The sequence below is a fragment of the Chlorocebus sabaeus genome, chromosome 13 (assembly GCF_047675955.1).
Source record: "Chlorocebus sabaeus isolate Y175 chromosome 13, mChlSab1.0.hap1, whole genome shotgun sequence".
NCBI lineage: Eukaryota > Metazoa > Chordata > Mammalia > Primates > Cercopithecidae > Chlorocebus > Chlorocebus sabaeus.
In genome coordinates this window covers 33,156,790-33,172,231 of record NC_132916.1, presented here as the reverse complement: position 1 = coordinate 33,172,231, position 15,442 = coordinate 33,156,790, and the positions used below count along the sequence as shown (strand labels likewise).

Sequence of the window (15,442 nt, the reverse complement as noted above, 5' to 3'; positions counted from 1 at the left end):
ACCAAAAAGTGGGCAAAGTGCCGGGTGCAGTGGCTCATGCCTGTAATCCCAGCACTTTGAGAGGCTGAGGTGGGTGGATCACCTGAGGTCAGGCATTCGAGACCAGCCTGAGCAACGTGGAGAAACCCTATCTCTACTAAAAATACAAAAAATCAGCTGGGTGTGGTGGTGCGTGCCTGTAATCCCAGCTACTTGGGAGGCTGAGGCAGGAGAATCACTTGAACCTGGGAGGCAGAGGTTACAGTGAGCTGAGATCACCCCATTGCACTCCAGCCTGGGCAACAAGAACAAAACTCTGTCTCCAAAAAAAAAAAAAAAAAGTGGGCAAAGGACATGAACAAACACTTTTCAAAAGAAGACACACATGTGGCCAACAAGCATATGAAAAAAAGTTCAATATCGGCCGGGCGCGGTGGCTCAAGCCTGTAATCCCAGCACTTTTGGAGGCCGAGACGGGCGGATCACAAGGTCAGGAGATCGAGACCATCCTGGCTAACACGGTGAAACCCCGTCTCTACTAAAAAGTGCAAAAAACTAGCCGGGCGAGGTGGCGGGCGCCTGTAGTCCCAGCTACCTACTTGGGAGGCTGAGGCAGGAGAATGGCGTGAACCCGGGAGGCGGAGCTTGCAGTGAGCTGAGATCCGGCCACTGCACCCTAGCCTGGGCGACAGAGCGAGACTCCGTCTCAAAAAAAAAAAAAAAGAAAAAAAAGAAAACAAGTTCAACATCACAGATCATTAGAGAAATACAAATCAAAACTACAACGAGATACCATCCCATACCAGTCAGAATGGTTATTATTAAAAAGTCAAAAAATAACAGTTGCTGGTAAGGTTGCAGAAAAAAGAGAACACTCATACACTGTTGGTAGGAGTATAAATTAGTTCGATCATTGTGTAAAGCAGTACGGTGATTCCTCAATTAGCTAAAAGTAGAACTACCATTTAACCCAGCAATCCTATTACTGGGTATATACCCAGAGGAAAACAAATCATTCTACCATAAAGATACATGCACACTAATGTTCACTGCAGCACTATTCACAATAGCGAAGACACGAAATCAACCTAAATGCCCATCATTGACAGATTGGATAAAGAAAATATGGTACCTATACACCATGGAATACTATACAGCTATAAAAAAGAATGAGATCATGTCTTGTGCATGAACATGGATGGACCTGGAGGCTATTAGCTCAGCAAACTAGTGCAGGAAAAGAAAAGCAAATCCCACATATTCTCATTTATAAGTGGGAGCTAAATGATGAGAACTTAACAACACAAAGAAGAAAACAACAGATGTTGGGATCTACTTGAGGGGGGAGGGTGTGAGGAGGGAGTGAAGCAGAAAAGATAACTCTTTTAACTATTGGATACTGGGCTTAATCCCTGGGTGATGAAATAATCTGTACCACAAACCCCTGTGACATGAGTTTACATATGTAACAAACCTTCACATGTACTCCTGAACCTAAAATAAAAGTTAAAAAAAAAAAAAAGATTCAGGGCAAGCATTTGACAAAACTTAATACCCATTAATAAGAAAAAAATCATTAATCTTCTAAAGGGTAGTTATGAAAACTTACAACAAATATTATTTTCAACTAGCAAAACCATGAAAATATTTCCTTTAAAGTCAGAAGAAAGACAACAGGCCCAACACTCACAATGTTGTATTGAACTCCTAAACGATGCACTAAAGAAGAGATGAGGATGGGGAAAGAGTTACAATAATTGAAAAAAATTTATATGCAGATAACTTGCATAGAAAATTCAAGAGCATCTATAGACAAACTCCTAGTCTTAATGTTCATCAAGATTCTTGGATATCCTTCCTGTAGCAGACAGCTAAAATACATAAATAAATAAGTAAATATTTTTAAAGAGATATCAACACAAAATAATAAGTTCATAAGGAAGGGAAAAGAATAAGAAGAGTTTGGGTTCTTTTTTCTTTTGTCTTTTTCTTTTTTTCTTTTCTTTTTTTTTTTTTTTTTTAGATAGGGTTTTGCTCTGTTGCCCAGGCTGGAGTGCAAGTGGCTCTATCTTGGCTTACTGCAACATCCACCTTCCACCTCAGCCTCTCAATCCTCTCAATCCTCCCACCTCAGCCTCTCAAGTGGCTGGGACTACAGTCACACACCATCATGCCTGGCTAATTTTTTGGCAGGGGTTGGGGGGGCCACTAGAGATGGGGTTTCACCATGTTGCCCAGGCTGGTCTCAGATTATTGGACTCAAGTGATCCCCCACCTTGGCCTCCCAAAGTTCTGGAATTACAGGTATGAGCCACTGTGCCTGACCAAGAGTTTGGATCTTAAGGGAGAAAAAAAGTGAGAAATTTGAAGGCCAGGCAGGGTATCCAGAACAAAGCTCAGGGAAGTGCAGTAGAAAAAGATTAGATCTGGAGGGAAGGAGGGGGCTGGGGCTGAAGTACCACCTGTTGGGTACTATGCTTACTGCCCGGGTAACATGATTGTTGAGACCCCAATCCTCCACGTCATACAATTTACCCACATAACAAACCTGTGTACCATTTAATCTACAATTCAAGTTGATATTCGTTTAAAAAAAATCAGATTTGGACTCACATCCTCATACAGGGGTCCTGGGGTCAAGTACCAATTCAGTCTTCAGGAAAGTTTGCTTTTCTTTACAACTACAACGTTATAGTTCAAGAAAAAAGCCCCAGGCTCCCGAGAAGAATCATTATGTAAAAATACTGACAAAGAGCAGCAGGAGGAAACAGAAATGCATAATTTAAAGACAGCTCTGAAATTTAACAACATCTTGCTTTGAGGCAACCTGGATTCAATGATCATTATTTCTGGAAGAAATAAAGTAAGTGTAGACATGACCAGTGAAAGCCTGAGCCAAAGTTCAAATAGCTGAAATAGAATAATCTTCTATTACACAGTCAGATCAGACTTTCTAAGCATTGATCCCCTTCTCTGAGTTAAAACTCTTGTTTATTTCCTAGCAAACTGGAACATTTGCTTTGTTTTATATACAGTTTTTTAAATCTCAAATAAACTGAGAGGAAGATTAAACACACACACGGAGCTCACCACTCACCAAAGAACTAAAATGACTTAACAACCAACGACTTTAGAATCACCACAGAATCATATAGACAATGGAGTCATTTGTTTGAATTGTTCATTTTTAACTTGGACCACTAGATTTACCCTTTCTGGTAGGTGAAGTAAAAAGAAGAAAAAGGATTTCTTGCCAGTCACACAAGCAAATATTAAAGATAACCCAAAATCTAAGCATTAGCATTTTTGTAAGGCTACTTCACATCTTAGTCTACCCACCTGAATATTCTGGCAATATTGGTACAGACGTCCTTGTCACCCATGTACTGTTCCACCGCCGTACAGAGCTGGGGAAGGGCACTGATGCTTAGGAACTTAGTTCTTACTAATGGTGAATCAACCAAGTTTCTCAACGTAGCAGTCACCTAGGATAAAAGCATGCTTGTGCCATTTTTTTTTTAAACTGAAAAAATATAACCACAAGAAGCAGCAGAGTACAATTCATCTCATAAATTTTCTTACATCAGTAGCTAAGCGAAGCTCCCCCTATGCCTCTCCCACCAGCACAAGTAGCAACAAATGAAAACAAAGAAAGCCTAATTTGGTTGAAAAGTAAAGAATGAAATATTAATCTTTGTAAGCAATTGGTATACCCCAAACCCAGGGTTAAACAAATCATCATCTAGGTTTAACAGTCCTAAAATCTTCAGCTGGCCCCCTGATAGCCACGTCAGTTCTGCAGATTAGAAACTTTTTGTTCTGTTTATCTTTCTTTTTTTTTTTTTTTTAATTTTATAGGTATTCTTGTCTGATTGTTCTATGCTTTTATAAATAGCATCAGGTAATGATGTGGCCAAGGAATATTTAAGATCTTTACTCTCATTCTCTCCCAAGAGGCAAGTATTAAGATCTCACAAATTTGTCTTATTTTGTAAAAATAAAATAAAATAAAATGAAATTCAGGAAAGCATCTACTTTACCTTTGTCAAAGAGTCAAGAAGAGAAGAGTTTAGTAAATCATAAAATGAATGTTGTTATCTAATAATTTTAATATGCAGTGTGCTCCTTCCTTGTGGGACACTGCAGGCAAGCTACTGGTTAAGAGCCAGTTCAGCCCCATCACCCATCAGCCTAGGTTAGTTACTTAACCTCCCAGAGCACATTTTTCTCATTCAATAAAGTAGAGGTGATGATACTTGCCTAGTAGTTGTGAGGATTCAATGAGATGAGATGTGTGAATGGCATTGCTGCCATCACTTTAGAGTCAAATGACAGGGATTCAAGTCCCACATCTCTTCCTAGTGAAGTGCCTAGGGGCAGCCACTCCTTCCTCCACTTCCCCATTTCCTCATCTGTGAAAAGCGGGTGACAAGCACTGCTCACCTCTGGGGGTGGGGGGGTTGTGTGTAGCAAATGGAACCATGTAGCACTGTTTTTATTACTTATCTAATACTGTAAAGCATCATGTAAACATAAAGCATCATTATAGCCATAGTATATAAACTTCTAAAAACAGTTCTTAAGATGACGTGATTAGTTTTTCTTTATAACAACAGCAACAAAAAGATACATTAAAATATAACTGACTACCCTGAAAACACAGAAAATGTTAAAAAAAAAATGCTTCAAATAAATGTGTACAAGTCTTTTGCAATCAATTCAATTATACAATGATTCTGTAAATTCTTCCCTGAAAGTTTCAGATATCCCAAACACTGGAGGTGAAACAAACTACTTGAGTATTCCACTTAACTCCACAGATCTGCACAATATAACAATATAGTCTTCTACGCTAAGGAATTGACTTTTTCTTCTTCTCTTTTTTTTTTTTTTTTTTTTTTTTTTTTGGAGACAGAGTCTCCCTTTGTCATCCAGGCTGGAGTGCAGTGACAGGATCTTGGCTCACTGCAACCTCTGCCTCCCCCATTCAAGCAATTCTAGTGCCTCAGCCTCCCAAGTAGCTGGAATTACAGGCACGTGCCACCACGCCTGGCTAATTTTTGTATTTTAGTAGAGACAAGGTTTCACCATGTTGACCAGGCTGGTCTCGAACTTCTGGCCTCAAGTGATCCAACCACCTCAGCCTCCCAAACCTCTGGGATCACAGGGGTGAGCCACTGCGCCCAGCCAGGAATCGATCTTTTGTGAAGACTAATGAACCATTCTAGGAATTCCATTGCTGTCATAAAATGGAAAAGTCTCATCATCTGACCCCGTTTCTACCTCTTCTCCTGAGACAGCCCAGGCACTGGAGCACTACTGGTTTACATTAATTCAGAGGATGCCTCAAAACTCTCTTCAATGGAGACCGAAGACTACAGATGCCTGACTCCCAGGCAGACGGACACCATAGGAAACCATGAAATACCCATTCCAGTCACTGCACACCAACAGTTCCTTTTCCCTGGCCCCTAAGGCATCAAAGATGGGTCATCTCAGTCCATAGTCATCCTCATGCTCCCCACATCTAACCTCTGGCAAGGGACACTGCCAGCAGAAAGGACTATAGTTTCCTTAGGAGCTTTTATTTTCTTGTTTCAATCTCAATTTTTTCTCCTTCTCAGGCCTTATTCTCACCTCATTAGCAAAAGTTTAGACAGTTCAAGGTTCTTCTGCCCCACATACATAACTTTCACAAATAACCCAAGTCACGAGAGAAAGTCCACATTTATATGTGACATGTCATCTGATTGAAATCCCTACCTGCACGTGATACACACAGTTGAGTTGATACAATACCTCATATATTTCCAAATTTGTCATTTGTGGTGCTGGTAGAAATAACATGCATGAAACATACACCATGCATTTGAAAAATACACAGCAATAGCTCAATAGATGACACCATCAACCTAGTTGTTCAAGCAGAGACATCCCAGAATCCTAGGAGGCTTTCTGCTTTCTGTTACTCCAAGCCATATTGGCTTTTTGTCCATAGCTCCCAGGATAATATTCAGTTCCCTGACCACGGTCTACAAGGATCAACAGATCTGGTCCTTCTCAAACCATCAAGCTTCATCTCATACCATATATGCCCCCATGAACTCTACTTAATGCTAGGTTATTTAATATTACGTTTTACTATCTGTCTACTCCTCCGGACTAGAAGCTTCAGTAAGGGCATAAACCTTGTTCATCCTTTTCACCACTGCGCATCCAGCTCCAAGTCCAGTGCCTGGTACATGTGGGTGCTCAATAGGCATTTATTAATGGAATGAATGAAGGGGTAACATCTACAAAGGAAAGACTGGGATATCAGAACACTATGGGCTAAGCAGACAATATCTCTGAGGTAGACAGATTTTAAGATTTGTTTTAAAGCAGAGGAGTGAAAAATAATGGATGAAAGAAAAATGAACTCTCTGGAAGGGGACCGGCCTCTGTGTATTTGTTCTCTAGCCTATCTCATTTCTGACAGCAGCCCCTTCCCAGGCTCCTAAACTCCCTCCCAGGCCCTACCCCTTTCCCCACCTTACCGGTCACATGTTCACCCCTTCTCTCCATCACCAGCGTCACTGGTTCAGTTTAAGCTTACTTTATCTCTTACCCAAACTCTACAGCCCCCTGGATGGGCTCCTTCCACAGTTCACCCCCACAGCTGCTCACTGCTGCCAGAGGGGGCATCTGAAAGCCACGCCTTCCCTGTTCAAAGGCCTCCTGTGACTTCTGGCCCAGCCAGTAGCACCCATAGCCTAACGGTTCCTCAGTCGCTGAAGTGCAGTTCATCCCTCCAAATTCATCTCCTTTGCCTCCGCACCACCTGGCCATCCTTCAGACTGCACCACACGAGGTCTTCATCCCTTCATGACGCCATGCCTTTGAATAGGCGGCTTCCTCTGTCCAGAGTGTCCTCGATTACACTCTGCCACCCCTTCTCCCCCTGGCCATCTCCTGCTCATTTTTCTTTTCTTTTTTCTTTTTCGAGACGGAGTCTCAATCTTGGCTCACTGCAACCTCCGCCTCCCGGGTTCAAGCGATTCTCCTGCCTCAGCCTTCCGAGTAGCTGGGATTACAGGCAAGCATCACCATGCCCCGCTAATTTTTGTATTTTTAGTAGAGACACGTTTTTGCATGTTGGCCAAGCTGGTCCTGAACTCCTGACCTCAAGTGATCTGCCCACCTCGGCCTCCCAAAGTGCTGGGATCACAGGCATGAGCCACTGCGCCTGGCCTCCTGCTCATTTTTCAAAACCCAGTTCAAGATAACTTCTCTATGAAATCCTTTCCGAGGCTGATCAGTCACTTCCTCTTCCAGTTACCAAAGCATCCTGTTCCTGCCTCTACAACCCCCATCACAGAAGCATTATCACTTGTCTTCAGGCATCTTCTCTCCCATGGTGAGCTCCTCGAGGGTACAAACCACTTCTTATTCCTCTTTCTACTCAGAAGACAACAAATGTGCTCATAAAAAGCTCTTAAATGTTCAGCTGCCGGAGGGCTGGATGAGTGAATGAGAAGGGGGAGGAAGAGGGGAATGAGGAGGGGGAAGAAAGAAAGAAGGCACAGGAGCAACAAAAGGGAGGTTTTTCCCTTTAAGACACCTCTGGCAAGAAAGTGCAGGAGCTTAGCGGAGGCCTGGGTGAACCAGGGCCTAAAGCCCTGAGGGGGAAGGATCAGGAAGAGGCCACCACTCAGACGTAGCTCTGAAGGCCCTCTATCTTGAGAGACTTGTCACCAACCTCTGAGAGTCCCCAGTCTCACTGTGGGGTGATGATGGGGCCCTGAATGCTCAGACCAGTAGCCTTTTCTGGAAAAAAACGCAAAAAAAAAAAAGGGGGGGGGTGTGGGGAGGAGAGTCTAGCTAAACCATGTGGTCACAGTAAAGGCAAGTTCCAAGCCGACCCATTTAACTCTGAATTGTGCTCCAACTTTTGAATTCATTACATGCAAGTAAAAATTTAAAAAAAAACACAAGAACTGTCAGTTGAACAGAGATAAATCTGTGAGAATTATCAATGAGTTCTGTGCCCTACAGCAGGGTCTTTATTTCCCGCCCCCAAGGAAAGCCCACCCACTGGGCCCGCCCCCAAAGCAGGAGTTAACCAAAGCCCAAGCTTTTTATGCTTGGAGGTGTGCATCCATTTCTTTCTTAACTTCCTATTCTAATTTGTATTATTTATAAATGCACAAACTTAAACACACATTTTTCTTTTTTATTGTATATCATCTTTCAAACCACCTCAAATCCCTTACTTAAAAAAAGTCTAAGTTAAATGAACACCTAGATACTTGTTTAGTCTCTAAAGGACTTAGTAGAGAAATTCCCAACCTCTTACGTAGCATTTCACCAAGAAATAGCACACTGAAAAACACAAGTTTTAATTCCCATCTTTTTCCCCATCTCCTAACTTGCAATCCTGTGGGACTTGCAATCCTGAAGGTAGCCAGTAGGAAGAAGAAAAAAGAGAAGAAAATGACACTGATAATCCACAAAGAGGACTAATAAAAATGTAAGTTTCCTTGCTTATTAGCAATTGTTAGGTGATGTTTAGGGCAAAAGGGGAACTAGGGTTTCGGCAAATACCCAGGAAGAAACACTCCATTTTGCTTCTGGTCACTAATCTACTGCTGAAAAATAACTGCGCTACACTCGACAACCTTCTGGTGCTCACTTTTCTGAGGCAGCTTCTTTCCACGTTCCCCAAATTCTTTGATCATAACAGGTACCACCCGCAGTCAGGTAAAACACTCGAAGAGTTGGCAAAACTACCCAGCTCACATTGAATTATGTAAGCCTCAACGTTTTCATTGTGCAGTCAGTATTGGGAGACCCATTTTAAAGAGAAAAAATGTACTAAGAAGAAATTAGATCATTCATAAATGCACAACTACATTTTAATACAGTAAGATGAGAACTCAAAAGCTTTAGCTTCTGTTTTTTACAAGTTGACTATAGGTACTTAATTATCAATTTCAAATTGTGTTTTCAACTATTAATTAGTTGAGAAACCTTAGCAAACACAAGAAATCTTTGTCTTAAAATATGGGGCTGGGCCCAGTGGCTCAGGTCTGTAATCCCAGCAACTCTCGTGGTTGAGGCAGGAGAATCACCTGAACCCCAGAGGCTGAGGCTGCAGTGAGCCATGCCTTTGATCGCACCACTGTACTCCAACCTGAGTGACAGTCAGACTCTGTCTCAAGACAAAAAAAAAAAAAAAAAAGCGGAGGGGTGGTTCTCCTGACTTGGATCACCGGACTTGAGGACACAACACAGGCCCAGCAGCTGTGGTCTCATTCCTGCGTTCTCTACTGCCGTGGGTGGGTGCAAGGGGAGGCAACCTCCACACACACTGATCATGTCCAGAGTGGATGGCCCTCTCTTTCCCCTCTGTGCCCTTCCTCCATCAGAGTACTCCATCCTCAAGGAACTCACCAGATTCTGCTCTAGAAGGCAACCTGCCATCAGAGCTGCCCCAGATCAGAGGAGCTTGTGACTCACTGAAGCTCAGAAGTCTATCAGCTCCCAGGTAGGCTAGTGCCCTGGCCTCCGTTTCTTGGTCTGTTGCCTCCCTACTCTATTTGGCACTGGTCTCTAAAAACATTTTGCAATCATCTGGAATATCCACATCTGAAATCTCTCGAGCTTTGTCTCAACTTAACTGCCAACTGCAAAATGGTTGACTTCCCACTAATGATGTAAAAGAATAAACGCAGCCGCCAGAGACCACAAACAGTGTGAAATGATTTATGACCAAAGCCACTATTTTCCAACCTCAGCTAAACCATCTCCCTCTATTAATAAAAGCACATTCATTTCTTTGAATTTGTGCCCATTGAGGCCACATATATGCCAAAACCAGAGCCTGTGTGGTAACCCAAGAAGTTTCATATTGTCTCATGTATGATTTGTACAGTTCTGGCTGAGACAAAAGAAATCAATGACAAGATGCTGCTAGACATGTGAAATCACTGGTAACAAGCATTTCTAAGCTTTTATTGGAATTCATTAAGATATACGCATATGAAGGTAATATTAATTAAGAATCCTTGATAACACTCGGTGCCTGGCTACACAGGCCTACTTGGCACATCCCTACCATGGGTGTCCAACTTAGCAGGAAATGCTTCTGTCCTCCTTAAACTTTGGCTCTGTTTATTGTTGTTTCTCCATTTACTGCCTCTATGTCAGTTACCTCACTAAAATGAGTAGGTACCTGATTCTTCCAGCTGTGGCTATGTATGTATCAATACAGGAGAAATTTTGAATATCATACAAACAATTTAGAATGGCAATGCAGCAAAACAAGAAAAAGGAGTCTGAAAAAGATAGTGCGTTAAGACCTACCAAGCAATGAAACCACTATTCACAATTAAATGCTAAAGTTAGTGACATTTCCTTACTGCCACAACTAATATATCCACAGTGAAGAAAGGAGGCTGAGCAGGCAGAGCACTAATGGAGAGCAAATGGCTCTCCTCAGACACAGTAGGAGCCTCATTTTCCACCCTTGATCTGTCTTTTAGCATAACACTCCTGGCCATCCACTACCCTCACTTCCTGATTGGTGAGCTTGGGATAGGAATCGGACACTCCCAGTCCAGCCCCTACCTGGTCCCTCTCTTCCCTTCCTCTTTTAGAAGTGAGCTGCCATCAGAACACAGGTGTTCTGCTCCTCCAGGGACAGATGAGGTCTGTGACTGGGTGAGTAAATCTAATTCTAGGAAACAGGATTAGAAAGCATGCCTGCCTCAGCTATAAGCCACATCCTCCAACCACGGTGATAACTTTCTCCCCATCCCCATCCTCCTCAGTCTCTTATTTCCAAGTAAAAAACCCAAGGCATTACATGTTTAGGTCTCTGAGTCTTCTCAGATCTTCAGATCTGCTGTCCCTGGAAAATCAAAGAACATGAGTTGCCTATAGATAGCTCCTTCCTAGGAAAGGGAAGAGAAGGGAAGAGGAAGAACCTGGGCCCCGAATGCCTACTCTCTCGTGGCAACTGGGCACGTGAGTGGTTAGTTATGCTGCCGGCAGTTCTTTTATAGGAAAGAAACCCCATAAGTAGAAAATAGCTGTCCCCTTCTTATTAACAAATACATCATTAAAAAAGTGGCGGCGTGTGCCTGTAATCCCATCTACTCAGGAGGCTGAGGCAGAACTGCTTGAACCCAGGAGGTGGTGGTTGCAGTGAGCCGAGATCGCGCTACTGCACTCCAGCCTGGGCGACAGAGCAAGACTCCATCTCTAAAAACAAAAACAAAACAAAAATTAACCAGTGTAGTGATCAATACCAAAGACTAACCCCTAAAAATGCTTCATCTAATCTCAAAAGCAATATGCTAAGCAAAATAAGCCAGATATGGTACTCTAGGTAACTACGGCATATCCGTATCAATGTCCTGGGTTTGATAATGTACAATAGTTATGTAAGATATCACCACTGGGAGGAGCCGGGTGACGGGTACACAGGACCTCTCGGTACTATTTTTGCAACATCTTGGGAATTTATACTTAGTTCAAAATAAAAGTTTAAAAAGGTGCCAGACACAAAAGGGTACATGCTGTATATTCTGCTTATATAAAGTTTTAGAACAGGCAGAGCTTATCTATGGTGAAAGAGATCAGAAAAATGGTTCCCTCTGGGAGGAGGGTAGAAGAACGAGGATTAATGAGAAGAGGTGGGAGGAAATTTCTGAGGTGACAGAAACCTTCTGTATCTTGATAAGGGTCGGGGCTATGTGGCTTTCTACTTTTGTCAAACTCATCAAACATATAAGATCTAAGCATGTCACTGGATGTAGATTATACCTTAATTAAAACAATAAGAAAATTAAAAACCTCATCTGCTGCTTGCTATTCAAGCAACACCTTCAAAATAAATGCTTTAAATTTGGTTTAAATTATCAAATCTCCAAAAAAATTATCTGTAAGAACTTAGGAAATAAATCATGGGGCTACTTGCTGCCATTTTATAGGTATGCAGTTTACTTCCTCCAATAATCAGAGCAAAGTTCTACTGGCAGACACTGCTACCCTGCTTCTGATTCCACAGTCTGAAGAGGCAGGCTTCCAACAGGCGGGGTGGCGCAAGAGAAAGAATTAACATAATTTCCAGCATAAGTACGCATACCTTTAATTATCTAAACACCTAAATACAAATGCATTAATCTCTACATTTAAAACTACTGAACATAACTAAAGCAAGATTTAAAAGACCCCAGCCACCTTGATACAATCCTTAATTACTAATAATAACTTAAGTCACTGCTTGGTCAAATCCCCAGACTTCAGTTGAAGGCCTCTCTTAAATTCCCCAAATCTTGAAGCAGAGAATAGTAGGCTCTGAGAATTGGAGTCCATCATTTACCCAGAATCTCATACATCACTCTAACACCCTCCTCCAATTTTAGTTTCTCTTTAGCGCTCTTCTCCACATTGCTTATCAAAGCCCAAACAACAAAAAGATTAAAGATTTGAAATCTATCCTGGACTCTGTCTTCTTAAGTTTCTTGTGATTACGTTTTTATCCTATCAGAAGGAATTGCTCTTTGAAGCTTCAGGTTTGGGTAATTCTGATCTTATTTTATTGAATGGCTTTCTGGTGAGTGCCTACTATGTGCCTTACCCTGTTATGGGCGCTTTACTGGATCATCTCATTTCATTTCCCAGCTGCCCTTTAAGGCAGGCATAGTCAGCACTTTAGAGACAGGAAAGTGAGGCTCAGAGGGTAAGGTGGGCTCAGTGTCCCAGCTGAGCGGCCAGCTCAGGCTGGGGGCTCCAGTGCGGTGCTCTCCTCACTGGACCATGCAGGGCGGCAGCACTGGGCCTGCCCCAACACAGCCCAGGGTTGAATGAACCATCAGGGTTCCTGATGGCAAACACTGAATACAGGATTGAGCTCAGCTCAGCCAAAGTGGGGAGCTCACTCTAGGGCTCAGAAATTTAAAAAACAAAACAAAACAAAACAAGTATATCAAAACACCTTTTAATTTAAAAATACAGAGATAAAGAATTATATGATTGAAAGAGAGCAAGAGAACACACTGTTGTCCTAGGAGATGGCCCCCGCACACCCCTCGCTTGCCTATTCACACTGCTCCAAACAAAGTGGCGGGATTCCTCTTCCCCTACACACTCTCTGCAGCATTTGCCAAAGCTGACCCATCCTTTCGGAGAAAATCTCTACTCTTGTACGTTGCCCTTCATTTCCTGGTCACTTCCTTTTCTCTTTCCATTCCACAAATGAGGCCATTTCACACCATCTGTCGTCAGTCCCTCTGCTCTTTCTCTACTCTCTCCTTGGGTAATTTCATTGTCTTTTCTGCCTTCAACCATCACCTCCATGTAGATGACCCTAAATTTGTATTTTTGGTCTTACCTTCTCTTCTAAGCCTCAGCTCATACCTCCTACTTCCTACTCGACAGGCCTGCATGGCTATTCTGCTGGCATCTGAAAGTTTTATATTAAAGCTAATTTCAGCCAGGAGCAGTAGCTCACACCTGTAATCCCAGCACTATGGGAGGCTGAGGCGGGTGAATCACTTGAGGTCAGGAGTCCGAGATCAGTCTGGCCAATATGGTGAAACCCTGTTTCTACTAGAGACCTACTAAACAATTTTAGTTTTGTACTAAAAATACAAAATGTAATCAGGTATGGTGGCACGTGCTTGTAATCTTAGCTACTCTGGAGGCAGAGACAGGAGAATCACTTGAAATTGAGAGGCAGAGGTTGCAGTGGGCCGAGATTGCGCCACTGCACTCCAGCCTGGGCAACAGAGTGAGACTCTATCTCAAAAAAAAAAAAAAAAAAATTAAAAATTAAAAAATAAAAATAAAGCTAATTACATAATTTTCTTCCCATAATTTTCTTTCCTCCTCTCACCAAATCCATTCCTGTGTATAACTCTCTAATTTCTATTCATGATACTATCATTTATCATTTTCTGAACTATCCAGGCTCAAATTGTCGAAGTGTTCAATACACTTTCCTATACCCTAAACCCTAAAAACAAAAGGAAGGAACCGAGTGAAGGAAGGAAAGGACTGATGAGGTGGGAGGACCGACCTTCCTAAGAAACTTCCATTTAGAAAAAGGAAGAACATGACAGTGGTATGGTACTGAGCAAGCGGGAGAGGATCTGGACTTGTGGGAGCTGCTAGGGAGGTGTCTGCAGGCTTAGGGGCCAGAGAAGCGGGGGTGGGGGCTGCGGGGAGGAAAAGCAAACCATGTTACCTGGGGTGCTGCAGAACAGTTTTAACTTCAAAAATAGTATATCTAAAGCAGGGAAAGAATACACTTCTCTAAGGATTGAATTCAAAATCAAGTGGGTCAGGCTGTAAAGAAAAAACAGATTGGAAGTACAAGCGAATCCAAAAAACAGGCATGAAAGTTCACGTCAATCTGAGCTTCAATAGTTACATTGTCCACCTATAAATTACCTAGCTGTTAACATAGGTACATTGAGATTTCCTTCAATTACAGCAAAGCAGCTTTGTACATGATGTTCTCAAGACACAGAGGACAAAGGAGACAATGGGAGGATTTGGGCTTGGTTGTGATTGTGACATAGACAGAAGACTCTTCTCTGTTCTCCAGGAAAGGGCACAAGGGAGACCAAAATAGACTTTCAGATGGAGGTGACTCCAGGAGTTTCCTTCAGCTCCTATGTCATGCCTGCTCAACTGCTGCTTTTCAAAGGCCACAGATGAACCCTAACACCTCATGATAATCCATTCTAGAGCAGCACTGACAAGCTCCTCTTTCCATCTCTGCCACCTCCTTGGTGGTGCAATTTACTACTGGCATTTAGGGGCCTTGCTTGTTAGTTGGCCTATATTTCTCTTTTTCCAAGTTCCAGGGAGCTCCCCCTAAATTCTAGGGTTCTGGAGTTCAGTGAACATGCACAGTTTAACCTGCTTTACTCTTATGACTTTACAGACAAACTCGCATCTCCAGTTCTGCCAGCCTGGGACTATTCACACTTTGACTTGATACACAGGTGGCAGCACCCAGTTTCTCTGAGTATCTTGTCCTTCTCAAAATGCTATTACATGTCTGACATGCAGAACTGAATGCAATGTTGGCCATGTGGAAGTACCATAATTTTGCAGAAGAATAAGCATTGGAATACTATTATCTGGATACAGGGATCATCAAAAAGTAGGTGCCTACTGGCAGCTCTCCTGTCTTACCACCCAGAACATGCCTGGCACAGAGCAGCCACACCACAAAACTTGTGCAATGAGTGTCTCTTGATTTCAGCCACCAGGTGATAAACATATATTAATGCATACAGTCATACAGATACATATATGTAAGAAACAACACAAAGAAGACCTTCCGAAGTTCAACACTGTGGGTTTTTTTTTTTCTCTAAGCAACATTAGTCCATGTGCTTTGGAGGAGCTTTTCCTTCATACCCATTCCTTTACCTCCACTCTAATCAGTCTAAAATCTAACTGC

At 42.4% G+C, this 15,442-nt stretch overlaps 1 protein-coding gene across 6 annotated transcripts in view; it reads right to left on the bottom strand.

Annotated features, from left to right (window-relative positions):
• Positions 1-15,442, bottom strand: part of ARMC2 (armadillo repeat containing 2) — a 128,707-nt gene that overhangs the window by 43,182 nt on the left and 70,083 nt on the right. For all 6 annotated transcript variants that reach the window (XM_008007401.3, XM_038001044.2, XM_038001043.2 and 3 more), the window contains one exon: positions 3,319-3,464. In XM_008007401.3, the coding sequence (XP_008005592.3) occupies positions 3,319-3,464 (146 nt within the window). The remainder of the gene's footprint in view (positions 1-3,318; positions 3,465-15,442) is intronic.